Here is a 16,222-nt window from a genome sequence, read left to right on the forward strand (position 1 = left end):
TTTTCTCTCTTTTTACCCCTTCCCACTCATGGGGGACCTTGGCAGAGCAACGAAAGCAGAGAGAAGACGTGCTCAGAATAATGTGTCACTCCTTGGAGGGAGGAAGGGATTGTTTATTTGTAATGATGTGATGGTCTTTCACTGTGCAGCTGAAGGGAGCTTGGGCTGTTAATGACTAGTGATGTGGAAGATTGCAGAGCAGAACGGGGTGGGGAGGCAGGAGGCAGCCCGAAAGCAGCCTGAAGTTGTGGCATTTGTAAACTCCAAGCCAGGAATAAAGCTTTTTGTACACTTGAGTTCTGTTGTTTATTTTTTCTCCGGTAATGGAGTAACTTTTTATATCCTTATGTAAGTGTATAGCTGAAAATGAGAACAGCAAAATGGATTAAGCAGTACAATTCTGAACACACTTTTCTATTCTTTGCACAACTAGTATGAAAGTTTGAAAACTATTTTACTGCAAAACTCTATAGGATGGTAGGGACCTAAAATGCTATATATAGCTTCTAATAGGAACAAGGAAATAACAGTTGTTTTTATGTGCCTGTGTTTGAACAGAAGTTTAATTTAAAAGCAAATGTTGTTCCAAACAGAATTAGCAGAACTCTTCAGGTATTAAAGAAAATAGCACTCACCTTATTTTTCTCATGAAGACTATTAAGGATATTGTTGCATTTTCTTATATAAAAGGAAGATACTCTTCACCTTATCTCAGAAACTTTACTAGTTTCTTTTGACATGTAATCAGCTTCAAGAAGTAGTTGCAGTCATTTCACACAATGGAAACTGTGCAGACGCCCCCCTCCAGAAGCCAAGGCATTGCTTCCTATGTAGGTAGGATAAAACCAAAATCAAGTTAAGAGCTGTAAGGCCCTTCCTTCCCAACGTCTCCCAGTCTGCTTTTCCAGCCCAGTTTCTCTGCTCTCCAGGAATATCCGGTATCTCATGTTCTCTGCAAACATTGCTCTTTTTCTTGCTCATAAATATCTGTACTGTCTGTTCTCTTTGCTTGGGATTCCTTTGCCCTCTCTTCACCCAGTAATTCCTACTTATCTTTGAAGAGCTAGTTCAAATGCCTCTTCCCTGCAAGTCCAATCCCCATCCCCGGCCAGAATTAATCTTTGTTTATGCACTGTACTTTCCACATTCCCTCAGCATAGCAGCCTGTCACTGTATTGCACTGTCATTATTTGATTATATGTTTGTCTTCACCCATTACAGGGTAGGTTTTGTCCTAAAGGCAGGTACTGTTTAATATTCTAGTATCCCATTCACTAGACACAGTCCCCCAAATACAGTTTAAAAAGCTGTATATATACATAAAATCATATATGTATGTATATATGGAGGGTTCTGTGTGGAAATAAGTCACAAATCGAAGTTGTTAAAAAGGTAGTCTCATACTTTAAAACTGTTTCATATATTTCTGCTTCAATTACATGATAATTTAATAAATGAAATAAAAGTAAAGTTATTAAATCAATATTTGTCTTTCCGGGTGTAATATGAATTTTAAAAATGTGTCCTTGTTTTAGTGATCACATTATTTATGACAGGAACAATTCGGCAAATGTTACATTAAAGAAGATTATTGTTAATAGGGTTTTTTGGTCAAGAGGCAGAAGAGTGATTAGTGAGAGTTGTCAGGAAATTGACCATTTTCTGATGTCCTCCTATGTTCTGGGCACTGTATTCAGTAGTTTTTGTTCATTTACTTGTCTAATCCGTATAACAATTTTAACAGTTAGGTAATGAGCAGATTATAGACCAGAGAGTTGAAATAATTTGCCCAAGATTATACAGATAGCACAAAGAGTCTCCCTCTACTCTACAGCATGGACTCCATAAACCTAGAATGAGTGGGTCTGCGTAAGAATTCTACAAATGATACATAGCCATGGCATGTCGTACTCATATTGGTAGTACTATCTGTAGTCTTTCTTTTCTCTTTCCTTGCCCCTCTCACGTGTTTATATTCAAATTGCGACCTTTCTTTTAATACTCTCTCAGAGCTTTCTTTGAAGCCTCATTTGGTGTGGACTTTAAGGTGAGTGCACTAAATCATACGCAAATCTGGATTTTTTTTTTTTTTTTTTTTTTTGCTAAGTCAGATTTCTGATCTACATTATAAGATTTTTTTAAAGATCTTTTGAGCCTGTTTGTCTGGAATCTAATTATGCATTTTATAGAACATCTCCTTCATCGTTGGCACCCAGCATATGTTAAACAATCAAGCCTAAATGAAGGGAATTGATAGGGTTACCTCTTGAATTTCGTAGTAGTGTAAGTGAGAAAAAGAAATCTGTATTACCAAAAAGTTTGACTAAGTGGAAACCTCTCCTCACACTTCTATCAATAATTTTGACTTCTACTCACGTAGTTGGCAGTTTAGGTTCAGAGACTCATCCTATATTCTGAAACCTTAAACCTTTTTTTAAAAAAAATTCATTAAGCCAGTCCATGCTCAAAAGCCTTTCAGTTATTTACATAATATAGCCTAAACGTTGTAACCTGCATTCGGAGTCCAGCACAATCTGGTTCCACTCTGTCTAGCTTTCTCTCCAGCCATTTACTAATAGGTGCTGTCTGCTCCAGTAAGATTCTTCTTCTCATGCTATTGCACAAATGAAATATTTAATCTTACCTCTAGTCCTTGCTCACAGAATTTCCTCTCTTTTCATCTCCTCTATCTCTGTATAAATTCAATTCATATTTTAGCATTCAGCTCTGCCTCCAATTTTTGGCCCAGTCTAATCCATCCCTTACTCCGATTTTCTGTCTTTATTCCATTTGAAGACACTTCATCTTAAAATAGGTTATGTTTTTTTACTTAGTTCTCTATTACATGTATATTACTTTTTCTGTGGTATTGTAAACTTCTTGAGTGCATTTACTTCAGCTAGCACATAGTACAAAATTAGAAATAGTTGCTGATATGGATTGCTTTGAACTGAATTAGGATTCTGGGGAGAGAGAAACTCTTCTCTCTTTATGCTTTGAACCACTTATGGATGCCCATATTGGGGAAATACGAACAGTGGGAGCTGCTCCACATTTTAGCCATTCACTGTTCGTGCTGGAGCTCAAGTCTGGGTTCCAGATTGGCAGCGGAACCATGTTGTGATGTGGCCCTGAGCCGAACATAGAAGGTTTGAACAAGAGATTGAAGCAGTAGACCTTGAGTCTTGTCTGCGGTTCACTTATGTTGCCCCTCTGCTCCTGGTCACTCATTCATTTTCGTGTGCCTCAGTTTCCCTTCTTAGCGAAAGACTACCTCGTTACCACCCCCAACTTACATTTTCCTGACAAGTAAGTTTCATGGATTCTGTGAAATGCAAAATGTGTGGTTTAAACTTAGGATATTCCAAAATTTTCTATGTGATTAAAAATACTATATTTCTGTTAAATTCCATCTCATGAAACTGAGCTGAGGGTGTTGGATTGATAGTATTAGTTGTTAAATCCTAAAAAGCAGTTGTTGAACTACTCTAAGCTGGAGAAGAGATTTTTTTTGTTTTTGTTTTTTTAATATTTATTTTATGGCTGTGTTGGGTCTTCGTTTCTGTGCGAGGGCTTTCTCTAGTTGCGGCGAGCGGGGGCCACTCTTCATCGCGGTGCGCGGGCCTCTCACTGTCGCGGCCTCTCTTGTTGCGGAGCACAGGCTCCAGACGCGCAGGCTCAGTAGTTGTGGCTCACGGGCCCAGCTGCTCCGCGGCATGTGGGATCTTCCCAGACCAGGGCTCGAACCCTTGTCCTCTGCATTGGCAGGCAGACTCTCAACCACTGCGCCACCGGGGAAGCCGCTGGAGAACAGATTTGAATGCCATCTGTGAGGGTAGTGCTGCGAGGTGCTGGTGTGTGTGTAGAGGGGTAGGGGTGTCTCTTAAAAAGGAGAAGAGAACAGAGATTTTTTTTTCCAAGAAAATAATTCTTAAAATTTCAAGTAAACACATTCTCATATTACCTTAGGTATAACCACTGAACTATGTCTCTGCTCTCATACTCATAAATCCTTTATCATGCAAATGGATTCGGTTTAGTAAGTACTTCTGTTTGTATCTGTCTGTGGTGATAGTGTAGTTTCTACACACACTGACAATTCATGTATATTTCTTGCTGTTCTTTTATTATCGATAGTTCCCAGAGTAAAACAAATAGCCCTTTAAAATGTTCTTTAGTACTGAAAACGGTCACTCAGAATCTCATGGAAAATTAAAATATTACAAAATGTTCATAGTTTACAGTGAGGCACAATTATAATTAACATCTAAAAAAAGTGAGTAACTTACCTTGGTTTTATTCACATAATAAAATTGGTTCAGTTCACAGTACTTTTTTTTTTTCTATATAGGAAACTTCAAACTATAGTCATTTCAAATTAATTAATTTAAGTGAGTAGCCTAACTGAAATATTTCAACTTGAAATATTCATTAAAGATGGCTTTTACAAGTGACCGTTTTTTGTATCTGTGCATTTGATTCAAAGGCATTTGCCTCATTATTTAAATGTTGAGGTCATGTGAGAAAATGCCATAACACTTGGATGTGTTGCAGTATTTCTATCATTTTATCAAAGAAAAAAAATTTATTTCTCCTTGTCTGTCTACAATTCCCACAGAATTACAATCCTTAGCAGAGAATAAAAACCTTAGCAGGAGAAATAAGTAATTGCATGTCGGCAAAGCATAGGTGTGTGTCGCTCTGGAATCTCTCCACGGAGGTGCGGGGACTTTGGCGTGGCCAGTACCGAGCAAAGTCCCGCCTGTGCTGGCCCTTGTGTGGGCAGCTGGGTCAGGCTCCTTTCTTAAGAAAACAGTCTGGCTCGGGGTCCTCACCGCCCTTTGTTGTTCTCCCCACGAGGTGATCAGTTGAAGTCTCCGTGGTGACAGAACCAGTTTGTAACAGGCTTGTCTTTCACGGTCCTGTCTAGGGCTTGCTGCAGGCTTGCCGGAAGCTCTGACAAGAGTGGCAGCAGAGGAGTCTCAGTTGAAAGAAGGAAAGGCAAGAAACAGGAGGCTTAAACAGGCGGGTCACATTGACGACTCTCCTGCTGCAATGGGTTGGCTGGACGAACTAAACTGGCAGCTTCACATTGCCTTGCTCATTCTTCTGTCTATGCACACGAGGGGTAAGAAGACCAGTGCCCCACAGTACAGTGCTGACAGGGGGCTCCGTTAATGGCTGGTTTCGTGGTTTTTATCACAGAAGGGAAAGTTCAGGGCAGAAGTTCAGTGGCTAAACATTTCCAAGCCCCATCCTCCAACTGCTCTGTGATTTTACTACTTTCTGTATCATGGCAACGCTTTCTCGATAGTGTGTTAGAATAGTTTTAAAAGGGATGCAAAGTTTCTGTTTTCTCTAGCAATTAAGAATTAAGTGCAATCTAGTTCGGAACTTTGAGTATGAAGTTGATTGTCAACATACGGTGACGGTTTATATGTGAAGAATTTAAGAAAACAAAAATTCTAATAAACTTGTTTTGATCATTTTAGTTTGAATACTGTTAGATTTTTTTATAGGTTAACTAATTAACTTTGAAGTTCATTGTCATTTTTATATGGATGCATTGAGTAAATCTGTAGTTTTATAATGGCAATAATTGTAATTTGTGAATATGTCAGATGTTTATCCATATTTAAGAACAGGGGCTTGCTTAGTGATCATTTTGTCCAGAAGAATTATTCTTGTATAAAGTTGACTAAAGGATGGCAATTAAAAATAATTATTTTAACTAAAGGAGTAATTATAAAAGTAGGTGAACTATTTTCAAGTTAGAAGAAAGATAACTTAATGAATAGGAAACAATTATCTGTGTTAGTGATTTGCAACAAGGGAGTCACAAGGTTGGAAATAAGGAAATAGCGGCTTTATAAAATTAAGCCAGGTGACAAGGGAATATGTATGAGATCAAAATGCATTTACAGTTCACCCTCATATACCTGTGAATGCATTTTATAGAACCAATTTGGCAATACTATTTATTTGGAAGCATGTATTACCAACTGGCATGTATTTTGATTGGCACTTAAATATGAATGTTTTCATAATCTCAGAGTATTCCATGACACTATTTAGGTATTATATTTTGTGGCTTGGCTTCATGAAAAGTACTTTTAATTTCTGGTATAGATAAGTGTAACTCAAAAGGAGTTTTGCGTATTGATGTGAAGAAACAACATGTAGTTCATTTACTTGGTTTGCTAGTTTGGTTTCCAAAAATTGTTATAATCTGGTACCTTCTAGAAGAGCTAGAAAGACCTCAGGGAAACTTTCTTAAGAATGTTCCAGGAGACTCAAACATGATATATATGAGGTGAAATTCTTATTCCTCTACTCACGCTACTACTATTTCTTGATTGCCTAAGGGTAATTTTTCATTCTCTTTTAGCATTTTCCTTGAAACATATGAATACCTGAATTAATTATTGAGTTATGTCAGTCAAAAGTGAAAAGGCTGTATGTTACAGACTGAATCTTTGAATCATAAACGGATGGTAGGATTAAATTACACCTTAAAATAGTATTGTGTAGTTGGTTTACTTTTCCAGTGAGAAGGTTGAAGCCCAGAGACATTCCCTGCTTTCTTCTACCAAGCGTAACCTTTTTAACTCCCTGTCCAGAGCCCTTTCACGTGAGTGCCTGTGTGCGTCTGTGTGTGTCTACCCGTTTATTCTGTAGCGTAGTGGTTAAGAGTATGAACTCCAGACCCAGGATGCCTGAGTTTGAATCTTAGCTCTACCACTTACTAGATGTGTAAACTCAAATGAGGTGTCTTATAGGTGCCTTGATTTTCTCAACTGTGAAATAGGCATAATAATAATAACTAACCATAGGAATGATTTGATTATTAAATGAGTAAATACACATAAAGCATTTAGAATAGTAACTGGTGCATAGTATTGTCTGAGGTTTTGCTATTAGTATCATTAGTAATAATGTTAATCTCTGCAGGAATAGGAGACAATCAATCTGGAAATGTAAACTGAGACAAGATTTTAAAAGAATCCCATAGCTCATCTTAGTGTGATTAACATACTGAATCCCAATTTATATTCCCAGCTTTGTCACTAGTGAAATTTTAACTTTTTTTTTTTTTTTTGAGGAATTTCTCTACCTGTAGCCTTATAAAAAATAAGTTTCATGTTTGTTTGTTTGTTTTTTATTTTGCCTGGATGAAAACAGAAGGTGCTGTAGACAGGAACTATGAGCTCAGCCAAGACTAAGCAGCTTTGACTATAGAAGTTAAATATTCATTGACAACTTGTAACACTTTATGATGATTAATTCTGCATGTACTTCAGTGAGAATGATTATCACAAAGATAGGTGAATATGAAGCACAGACAAAGGAAGGGGTCATGACTTCTTAAGTGAATGGCCAAGCCAAGATTAATGTTCTGAGACCTTAAATACTCATTTAAAGTAAATGCGTTGCAGAATGACAACTTGAGACATTTAGAGAGTGTGTGCTTCAGGCTAATACAAATATTTAGTTATTTAAGTATATGGAAACCTAAAAGTTCTATATGGAAGGAATATGTACAGTATTCCAATTCTACTTTAAATGGTACAAAGCTCTGCAAAGTCACAACAAGTGGAAAGGAGAACGCTTCACACGTGGAACAGAGTAGCTAGGGTGGCCTGGGCGGGGCGGGGCGATTCATCAGCCTAAATCTTATCATTGCTTATATCTTATCTTCAGTGTTTTACTTGAAAAGACACAGGCTTAGAAAAAAGGAAGCAAGGGTACATCTTGGTAGGTTTTGAACTTTGTGTTTTTTATATTGGCACATTGTTGTTGCTTCAGGAATGCATTTTTTAAAACTCGGGATCGTGAAATGTGGAATTGCCTTCTTCTAAAAGTGAAAATATGATCTGTAATGGTGAAAATCTGTAGTATTCATTTCTACTTGAAATGCAGTATTTTAAAGATTGAGCTATTGATACTACCTTGCCCCTTTATTCTCAAAACACAGTGGAGAAATACAGGCAATACTAATGAATATAGAGCAATGTGTAAACAGTATTGAGGCATCATTTTGGTCACTACCATTCTTCTTAAGTTCTGCCAAAGGAATTTAGTGAGGTTATAAAGGTGATAGATTGACAGACCTAAAATCTAAAGGACTCTTTCTGTTTGTTGTTCTAACACATTGGTGGCAACAATGTGCCCTTCCTGACATGGATGGGCCTCATGTTCTGGCATTTAAAAAGATGAGATTTTTATTTAGCTCCTTGTTAAATGTATATATGAAAATTTCCACAGCAACCTGCCCTACTGTAAAATCATGGTAATAGATTATTACAGCAATTAGAGTAAAATAAAAATTGGCAGCCAACTTTTGTTCTTTAGGAGTAATTCTGTATCAACAAAGAGTTCCCGGAAGAAAAGGAGAGATAGGAAGAAGGAATTAGCTCTTTTGGAATACAGGAAAATCCCTAAACCCAATGAACAAAAGCAGGTCCCAGTCTCCATGGCCCCTGCAGTTTTATGTAACCCAGATTTTATATCCTGCTTCTTCATTGCCAGGTCATATTCCATAGGTTTCCTATTGTAATATTTGTGTTTGATCTGGTTGACACTAATTTAAAATTTTTTAAAAATTTGTTATTAATTATTTTCAGTAGAATTAAGGCAGATAGGAAATGCAGTAACAGGAGAATAACAAACATGGCTGTGAATGTGTAGTTTCAAAATTAAAATGGTGATATTGCTCTAGGGTGTCAATTTTTGGTAATTTAAAAAAAAAATTTATTTATTTATTATATTTATTTTTGGCTGCATTGGGTCTTCGTTGCGGTGCGTGGGCTTCTCATTGCGGTGGCTTCTTTGTTGCGGAGCAGGGGCTCCAGGTGCGCGGGCTTCGGTAGTTGTGGCTCGCGGGCTCTAGAGCGCAGGCTCAGTAGTTGTGGCGCACGGGCTTAGTTGCTCCGCGGCATGTGGGATCTTCCCGGACCAGGGCTTGAACCTGTGTCCCCTGCGTTGGCAGGCGGATTCTCAACCACTGTGCCACCAGGGAAGACCTTTGGTAATATTTTTAAGTGGAAAATAATCCTCGTTACCATATGGCAAAATATAGTGAAAAATCAACTGTTAGCCCGACACAGCTGTTAAATGCATAAATGTGGTTCTGTGTTTAACATGTTTTCTACTACAGCTATTATGTGACACTTCCAACAGTTCATCTCCGGCTGTTAATTGGCAGTAACTACGCGTTGTGGTGAGCGTCACAGATGTAAGGAATTTGATCTGTGGTAATTTATCTGGAAGGAAAGTGGCTAAATTATAGTTCTCAACTTAAATTCTGCAGAGTAGATTGGATAAGAGACATTCACGTAACTATTGAGTGCAAACTCACATCATTTGGTTTTGCCTTTTGTTACGAGAAGTTATCCTCTTTAAGTACGTCGTGGTGGCAACCATGTATGTAAGGCATACGTATCTCTCAATATCTGTGCATAGATAATTTAATCTTTAAATTACAGATACTTGAAGGCTTCTGGAAGAATCATAGTATTAGAAAGATCAGAGTAATTCACATTCGTTTTTGTTTTTGTTTTTTTTGGTCTATGAGTCAATTGAATCTGAAATAACATTTTACAACTCTTCTATTGACTTAGAACTGCCAGGAACAAATTTGTGAATAGGTTTTTTCCCCTAACTTTCCGAATGTGGATTTATTTTTAGAACTCTTACAGGACATTGGGCAAATCTTTAAGTAAGACAAAGTACCGACAATTAAAATCAGCTAAATTGTCTATCAAGCTTTCTTATGCTACATTTTAGGTTCAGATGGACCCTTTTGGTCTTGATTATTATACTCTCTTCCATCTGTAAAATAGTTACTCTGCCTATCGTAATCGATGTGTGTGTGTGTGTGTGTGGTGTGTGTGGAACTATTCATATTAAAATATCTACCTACGATTTTGTGGCTATGAGCTCAGAATAACCTCGTTCTTATTTCTAGGCCCCAGTTACTTTTCCTGTAACACTGGAGAATCTGGGGCTTTTGGATTAACTGAGTTCTTGCTTGATGTCATCTCTGTCGCATTCCTTCCATAATTAGTTAACTTCCATATTAATTCATAATGTGTATAAAATCACAGTGTTAGTATGGATATTTTGATATTTTGGGCAAAAGAACAGAAACTTAAGTAGAGGAAGAAGTCGAATGAAGACATAAAGAAAAGCTGAAGGAAACATAGGCCTTGTGGGACCCGGAGGACATTCCCTTCTTCTTCCCTCTGGGTGTCTTTTCCCATTTTTCTGTTTAAAGGTCTTTAGCAGACACTCCTTGCACTGTAAAATCCAGACCTTTCTACGGCCTTCCAGGCTTGGCATCAGCGAAGCCCTGGCTCCTCTTCAGCTCACCTCTCTGCTCAGCGGTTATCCAGCCTTTCCTGTCCAGAATCATCCAAACTCCTCCCTCCTCAGGTGTTTCACACATGCTCTTTCCACAGCCTGGAAAGTTCTTTGCTTTTCTCCTCTGCTTATCCATTTGCTTAAACGTCACCAAGTTAACTTTTCCTTAACAATCCAGATTAAATGAGATCCCCTTCATATAATCAATCCCTCATTGTAAGTTTTATTTCTCTTGTATGGTACATATCATCATGTATCATTATACATGTCACTCTCCTGCTGGAAGCTCACCTTCTTAGAGGAAAGACCACGTCCATTCTATTTATTGCTGAATCCCCAGTGCATAGTACAATACTTGGCGTATAGAGGAGTCCTACCTCCTTAGACATACTCATTATTTTGCACACGACCCAAAGTAGTGTCTGCATTTCCTGATATTCCAAGACCTTTTTTGCTTAGCTCTCCAGAGTTAACTGATAAATGTTTCACTGTTTCTCATTTTTAACTTTCTGGAGAGAGAATTTGATTGACTGCTGACCCTAACAATGATGGAATGTAACGCAGGTGGGATGTGTAGTCACTCAATAGCAAGATGGCCACCAGACAATAACAGATACAGTGGGCAGGGGAAGTTTTTTCTAGAAGAGGTTTTGGGTTAGGTTGATAATCAAAAACGTCTAATCTAGCTGCTACTGTCATTAATAATAGCAGTATGAATACTTCTAGTATTCCTTTGTTTATAATGAATTCCTGCTGGCTACTAAGTGACTTATTAGCTATATATGTAGAAAAATTATAAAAAACACTTAATTTTTACGTGAACTTTGGTATGCAGGAAATGTTACTACCAAAATTATGGTAATATATTTCTGTAGTTTCTATAGAATTATTTTAATAGTAAATGAAGGGGTATGATTTTTTTTTTTTTTTTGCTCTTTAAAAAAAAGATGCTGAAGAAATTCAAGATATCAAGGCGGTGGCAAAAAATAACATATGAAACAAGTAGTGTACTCTCTTGGCAGACTTTAGTTTTGTCATATTGTTACATACAACTTTTACTCCTTTATCGAAACAGTAGTTGCAAACCTTATGTCTCACAAAGAACATCTCATAAATTTTGCATTATGATCCCTAAAAGGCCACAAGTTTGTGGCCAGCAGTATACATCTTTCATTTGATCAAATTCTGGGAACTTGAGTGTCTGAAACTATGCTTTTGATCCCTTCTGGAGTCCAGAGGAGAATGAATGTACATATCGAATTCACTTTTTAGAAACCTCTTGAGTACACGCAGAAAACTGGCTTTGGTGCACAGGTTTTTACTGCCTGACAGTATCCTGTGGTCATAATGTGGGAACATAATGTCCCCATATTCGACTTGGTATCTTCACAATTTTAACGGGAGTTTTACAGGTAAGGAATCAGTGTTGCATCAATTTGGAACTTTTGTGATATGAGAACTGCATTGATAAGATATCAGCCAAGTGTGAGACAATTTAATATAATAAGGCATCTTAACATTTTTTATGGTTATTTCTGTTTTCCTTTAACTATAAACTATGCCAAGGCCAATAGTATACAGCGTCAGAAAATGTGAGGCCAGGTTTGTTTTATAAACTTTGTACGAAATTATCTTTCTGTTATTATGTTGTAGAAATATTCATGATCAAACTATGTCTTTGCTAAAATGTTTACCTTCATTTTGGTTTCTCTAAAAGAAAACTAAGACAATATTTTTCAAATCTGAAAAAATAATAACCTGCCAGTTGTAATCGTGTGTACTTGAAATGATGATGCACTTTTTTATGGAGCTAAATCTCAACTGAATGTTTGTCTTGGTTAGAGTTAATATGCTCAATTGCTTATTGCTTTTGAATTCCATTATGCTTTTCATGTTTCTGTTTTGAATAAGGAAAAAGGTTAATGTTGTAAGAGTAATATGCTATATTTGCCCATTAACTATTAGCTCATTTAAGTCAGGGAATGTGCAGCAGTTCATTGGAGGAATATTTGAGTGGCTCTGAGTTTAATTTAGGCTCTGAAATCAGCTGAGTTATTGAGAACTGTGCAGTGACCTGGAAAACAACAGAAAAAGTGTTTCATTGTGACATGGTAACAGAAGGGTAGATGCCACTTAATTGAGGTTCCTAAACAAATTGCTACTTCCATACTTTCTCGTACATATGATACATACCCACACACATGTTTTTTATATGTATGTTTTCATAGGATTATGACAGTTTATTGAAATTGGAGAATATCACTAAATATTTCCTACTTAATTTCCTATGCCCTGGGTGAAAGCATGTTCAAATTGGGGAATGGGTTTAAATGAAAAGGACCCTCATGCTAAATCACATGATTTTACAGACATAAGACATTCTTGGGCATTTTTGGAGATTGTTTTTGGACTGGATTTTAAAAATGTACACTAAACAGTTAATTCATAACATGCATTTTAGTAGCTATTATGAATATTGCTAATCTATCCTACTTAACCTCTTATAGTGAAAAATATAAAAATTTTCTGTCTTGTTTTGTTAAATAACCTTAATGACAAACATCTTGCAAATTAGATTTTCATATATTTCATCTCTTTCTTATGCTCAATTTAATCTATCAAAGCCACACATTGTAGAAGACATCTGGTATTGAGCTTAAGCAGCTGGGTTTCATTTGTAAAGGTTTTGAGCAAATTTTGGTGCTTGCCAACAATAATATAGCCGTTGGCCAATGTGTTTTCTTTGTGGCAGCTTGGTGCACTGTGGCAGGAGAGACCAGAATTCAGGATCAGGTGATTTTCCGCCTCTTCCTGGCTTGACTGGAGGGACTTGAGGATTTTATGCAGATGTTCCTGTGAGCTGAGTGAGGGTTTGCTGCAATGGCTATTGAATGGGAATCAATTGACGAGCAGTGAGTAATCGGCACTGATCCATCTGAGAAACAAGGAGTCTGCAGTTTTCCTCACAGCATGGTTCAATGTATTTCCTACATGACAGTCACCGTAGGTCATTTTAAAGATGCAGTTCCCTATACCCCATCCCAAATCTACTAAACCAAGTACTTGGGAGCTGAGCCCAGAAAGCTGCAGTTGATTAAGCTACCCCAAGGGATTTGGTACACACGGGATTAGAGTTAATAAATTTCAGTTCATTCTTTACCTGCAGACAGAACCTTTAACCCCCTTTTTCTGACCAAGAGAAGAACCTGTTTTATTAATGGTATTTAAAAGGAATTGTCAGAATTTGTTTCAAAAGTAACTTACCCACATATCTGGTTTAGATGTCCTTTCATAAAATATTACATTAGTATGACCTGTTGTTTAATGAAACAGTTGTCCTAGCATTATTAAAATATTGCCACTAATGATAAAGAAGGGATCGTAAGTCTTAATTTACTTGGAACAATCCGAATCTGGAGTGAAGGATTTCTTGGAGAGTGAAACAAGAATGTGAATCCCAAATTTCGCGTCTCTTTCTCAGGTATATTAATTAAGTAATCTCTGTATCCAGCTTGTCACTGGACACGTGGTAGGCTCTTGGAAATCTTTTCAGAGTTGGGCTCTATCAGCTACGCTCAGAAAGCACCATACTGTTTGGATGCTCCTGAGCCCGGCCCCCACCTCCAATTATATTCAGCATGTTATTCCCAATGCAGGTAGTTTGTCTTTGTAGCTACATAGGCAGTTTTGGTGACTGTTCTGAAATAAACCAAGTCATAACTCTCTTCTTCGCTTCTGCTGGAAAAGTTCTATGCCAGAATTCTTACCTAGTTCGGTATTCTTGTTTCACTGGTTCCGAGTCCAGAACTGAGTTTTCCAGACAAACACTTATGAGTTCCAGGGCAACTACCCAGGGAATGTGTGGTTTGAAGTGAGGATTGCCTCTTTGGAAGTTCATTGGGTAGTGACTGTCTGTTGTTGAAATGTCATTAAATGGAAATGTACTTTTTTACCTTATCTTGCTTTGGAAATTAGCACTCAAGATAATCACTTTAGAAAGTTCCTGCATTCCCTCAGGAACTTGATTTAAAATAAACACACACACACAAACACACACACACACACACACACACACAGTACTTAATGTAAGCAGGCAACGACCCCAGAAATATATAACATTAAAAGAGGGTAAGAGAAGGGGCAGTCTCTAAGTGCTTGAGATTGTCTTGTTTCATGATCCATGTCATGCATGGACTACATCTGAAGTTTTTAAAGTTTCTGGAGGAAGCTCAGCAATGCAGCTGTCTCTAATGTACTGTGAACCTTGAAAAGGAATTTCCTTTCAAGTAAGAGCGGAAGTAGTTTGTGTGTGGGATGACGCAGTGGAGGGTTTTCTTCAACAGAAAATAAAGTGCCCTTGTATAAACAAACATCTACACAACCTAAAGTACGCCCAGTAAAAATAAGTGCTACAGGCACCTACACTCCTATTTGAGCGAGACCCAGTTAATTTTAATGATCTGCTTGTGTTTTCTCATTTTCACAAGGGAGGAAACAGGGGCACACAGTTGTTAGGTGACTTATCTAAAGCCTCACTATTACTTCTAGTGGCAGAACCAGAACTTGGGATTCCAGAGTTTTTGTTCTTGTTCTTTGAAGAATTACATTTCAGTTTGACTTGAGGATTGCTGTAATATTTAGGCAGAATGTTTGGAAAGTCAGAGTCTTTGTCACATGAACATTTTATTTAAGAGACAGATTACAAAAACACACTACCACCACCACCAGAAATACATATTCCAGTGTATGAATAAGCTCAGAGCTGATAACTTTGCTTCGATTTTCCCATTTACTATAATACGTACTAGTTTGTAAAAAAGTACTGTATATTCAACCGCATTTAGGCTGTCATAATTTAGTGCTCACGGGAATGCAACTTATCTGCAGTTTCTTCTGAGCCACAGTACCTCACCATCTGAGGTGAGGAGAAGGTAAAATCAGGAACACAATTGAGTTATTTTCCAGGAAAAAAAGTTACATCTCGCCTTGAAGAATGGAGCATGCTTCCCATTTTTTCCTCTTCCTGATTTCCTGCAAATGTTAATCTAAAGAGATTACTTGTAAAATATCCTGAGTAGCTATGACTGCAAATGAGAAATGTGATATGCAGCTTTACACCTTAAGAGTGAGCGCTCACACCTCCCCAGATTCATTTCTTAATGCTAAAGGTACAAGGTCATTGTTCCTTCCCATCGTCGGATATCACTTGTACAGGGATCCTTTAGATTTACACATTGTGTTTTATGGTTTTGAAAAGTTGCTGTAGAATATTTTAGAATAATTGATGAACTGTCTTTACCAGGTAAAGTTTCTGTGCTCTTTATCCTAATTTTTCTACCTCTCCATTGACTGTTTTTTTCAGTAACTGTGAATCCATGCTGTGATTTTGCAAACTGAGTGAGAATACTTGGTCCTTTGTTTTGGGGCTTTGTTTTGATTTTTGTATTTGCTTTTTAAGGAGTTTGAAATTTCTGCTGAGGATTGCATATCCCCTATTTGTACTTAAAAGATAAATGAGCAAAATTACCCATTCCCCCAAAAAAGTTCTATAATGTTTTACTTCTTAGTCTAGACTTTTTGTTTATTATTCCTGTGGCTTTCAGTGAATCATTACCTTATTATTTACAAAATAATCAAAATGGTCTAGGGGTTAAAAAGAAAGCAGCATTCTTATAGTTACATTAAATACTAGTCATCTAATAGACAGTAACTGACATGTTTTGTTTGTGATTTTATAATTCACAAATCTAAGGATACAAATGTCAGCACTGTTATCCTTTCACTTGTAAATGCCTGCATTTATAGATGTTAAGCACAGAACAAGTTAGGTATACTTGCTCTTCCAGATATAAAAACTTAC

At 37.2% G+C, this 16,222-nt stretch overlaps 1 protein-coding gene across 10 annotated transcripts in view; it reads left to right on the forward strand.

Moving 5' to 3' along the window:
• BMPR1B (bone morphogenetic protein receptor type 1B) overlaps positions 1-16,222 on the forward strand; it is a 458,884-nt gene that overhangs the window by 355,619 nt on the left and 87,043 nt on the right. Inside the window, exon 1 of one of the 10 annotated variants that reach the window (XM_059922434.1) lies at positions 4,903-5,128. The exons of the other annotated variants lie outside the window; for them this stretch is intronic. Coding sequence (XP_059778417.1) covers positions 5,056-5,128 — 73 coding nt within the window. The 5' untranslated portion in view covers positions 4,903-5,055. Of the gene's footprint in view, positions 1-4,902; positions 5,129-16,222 lie in introns of those variants that run through there. 10 annotated transcript variants of the gene reach the window in all.

Source organism: Balaenoptera ricei, chromosome 5 (assembly GCF_028023285.1).
Source record: "Balaenoptera ricei isolate mBalRic1 chromosome 5, mBalRic1.hap2, whole genome shotgun sequence".
Classification (NCBI taxonomy): domain Eukaryota; kingdom Metazoa; phylum Chordata; class Mammalia; order Artiodactyla; family Balaenopteridae; genus Balaenoptera; species Balaenoptera ricei.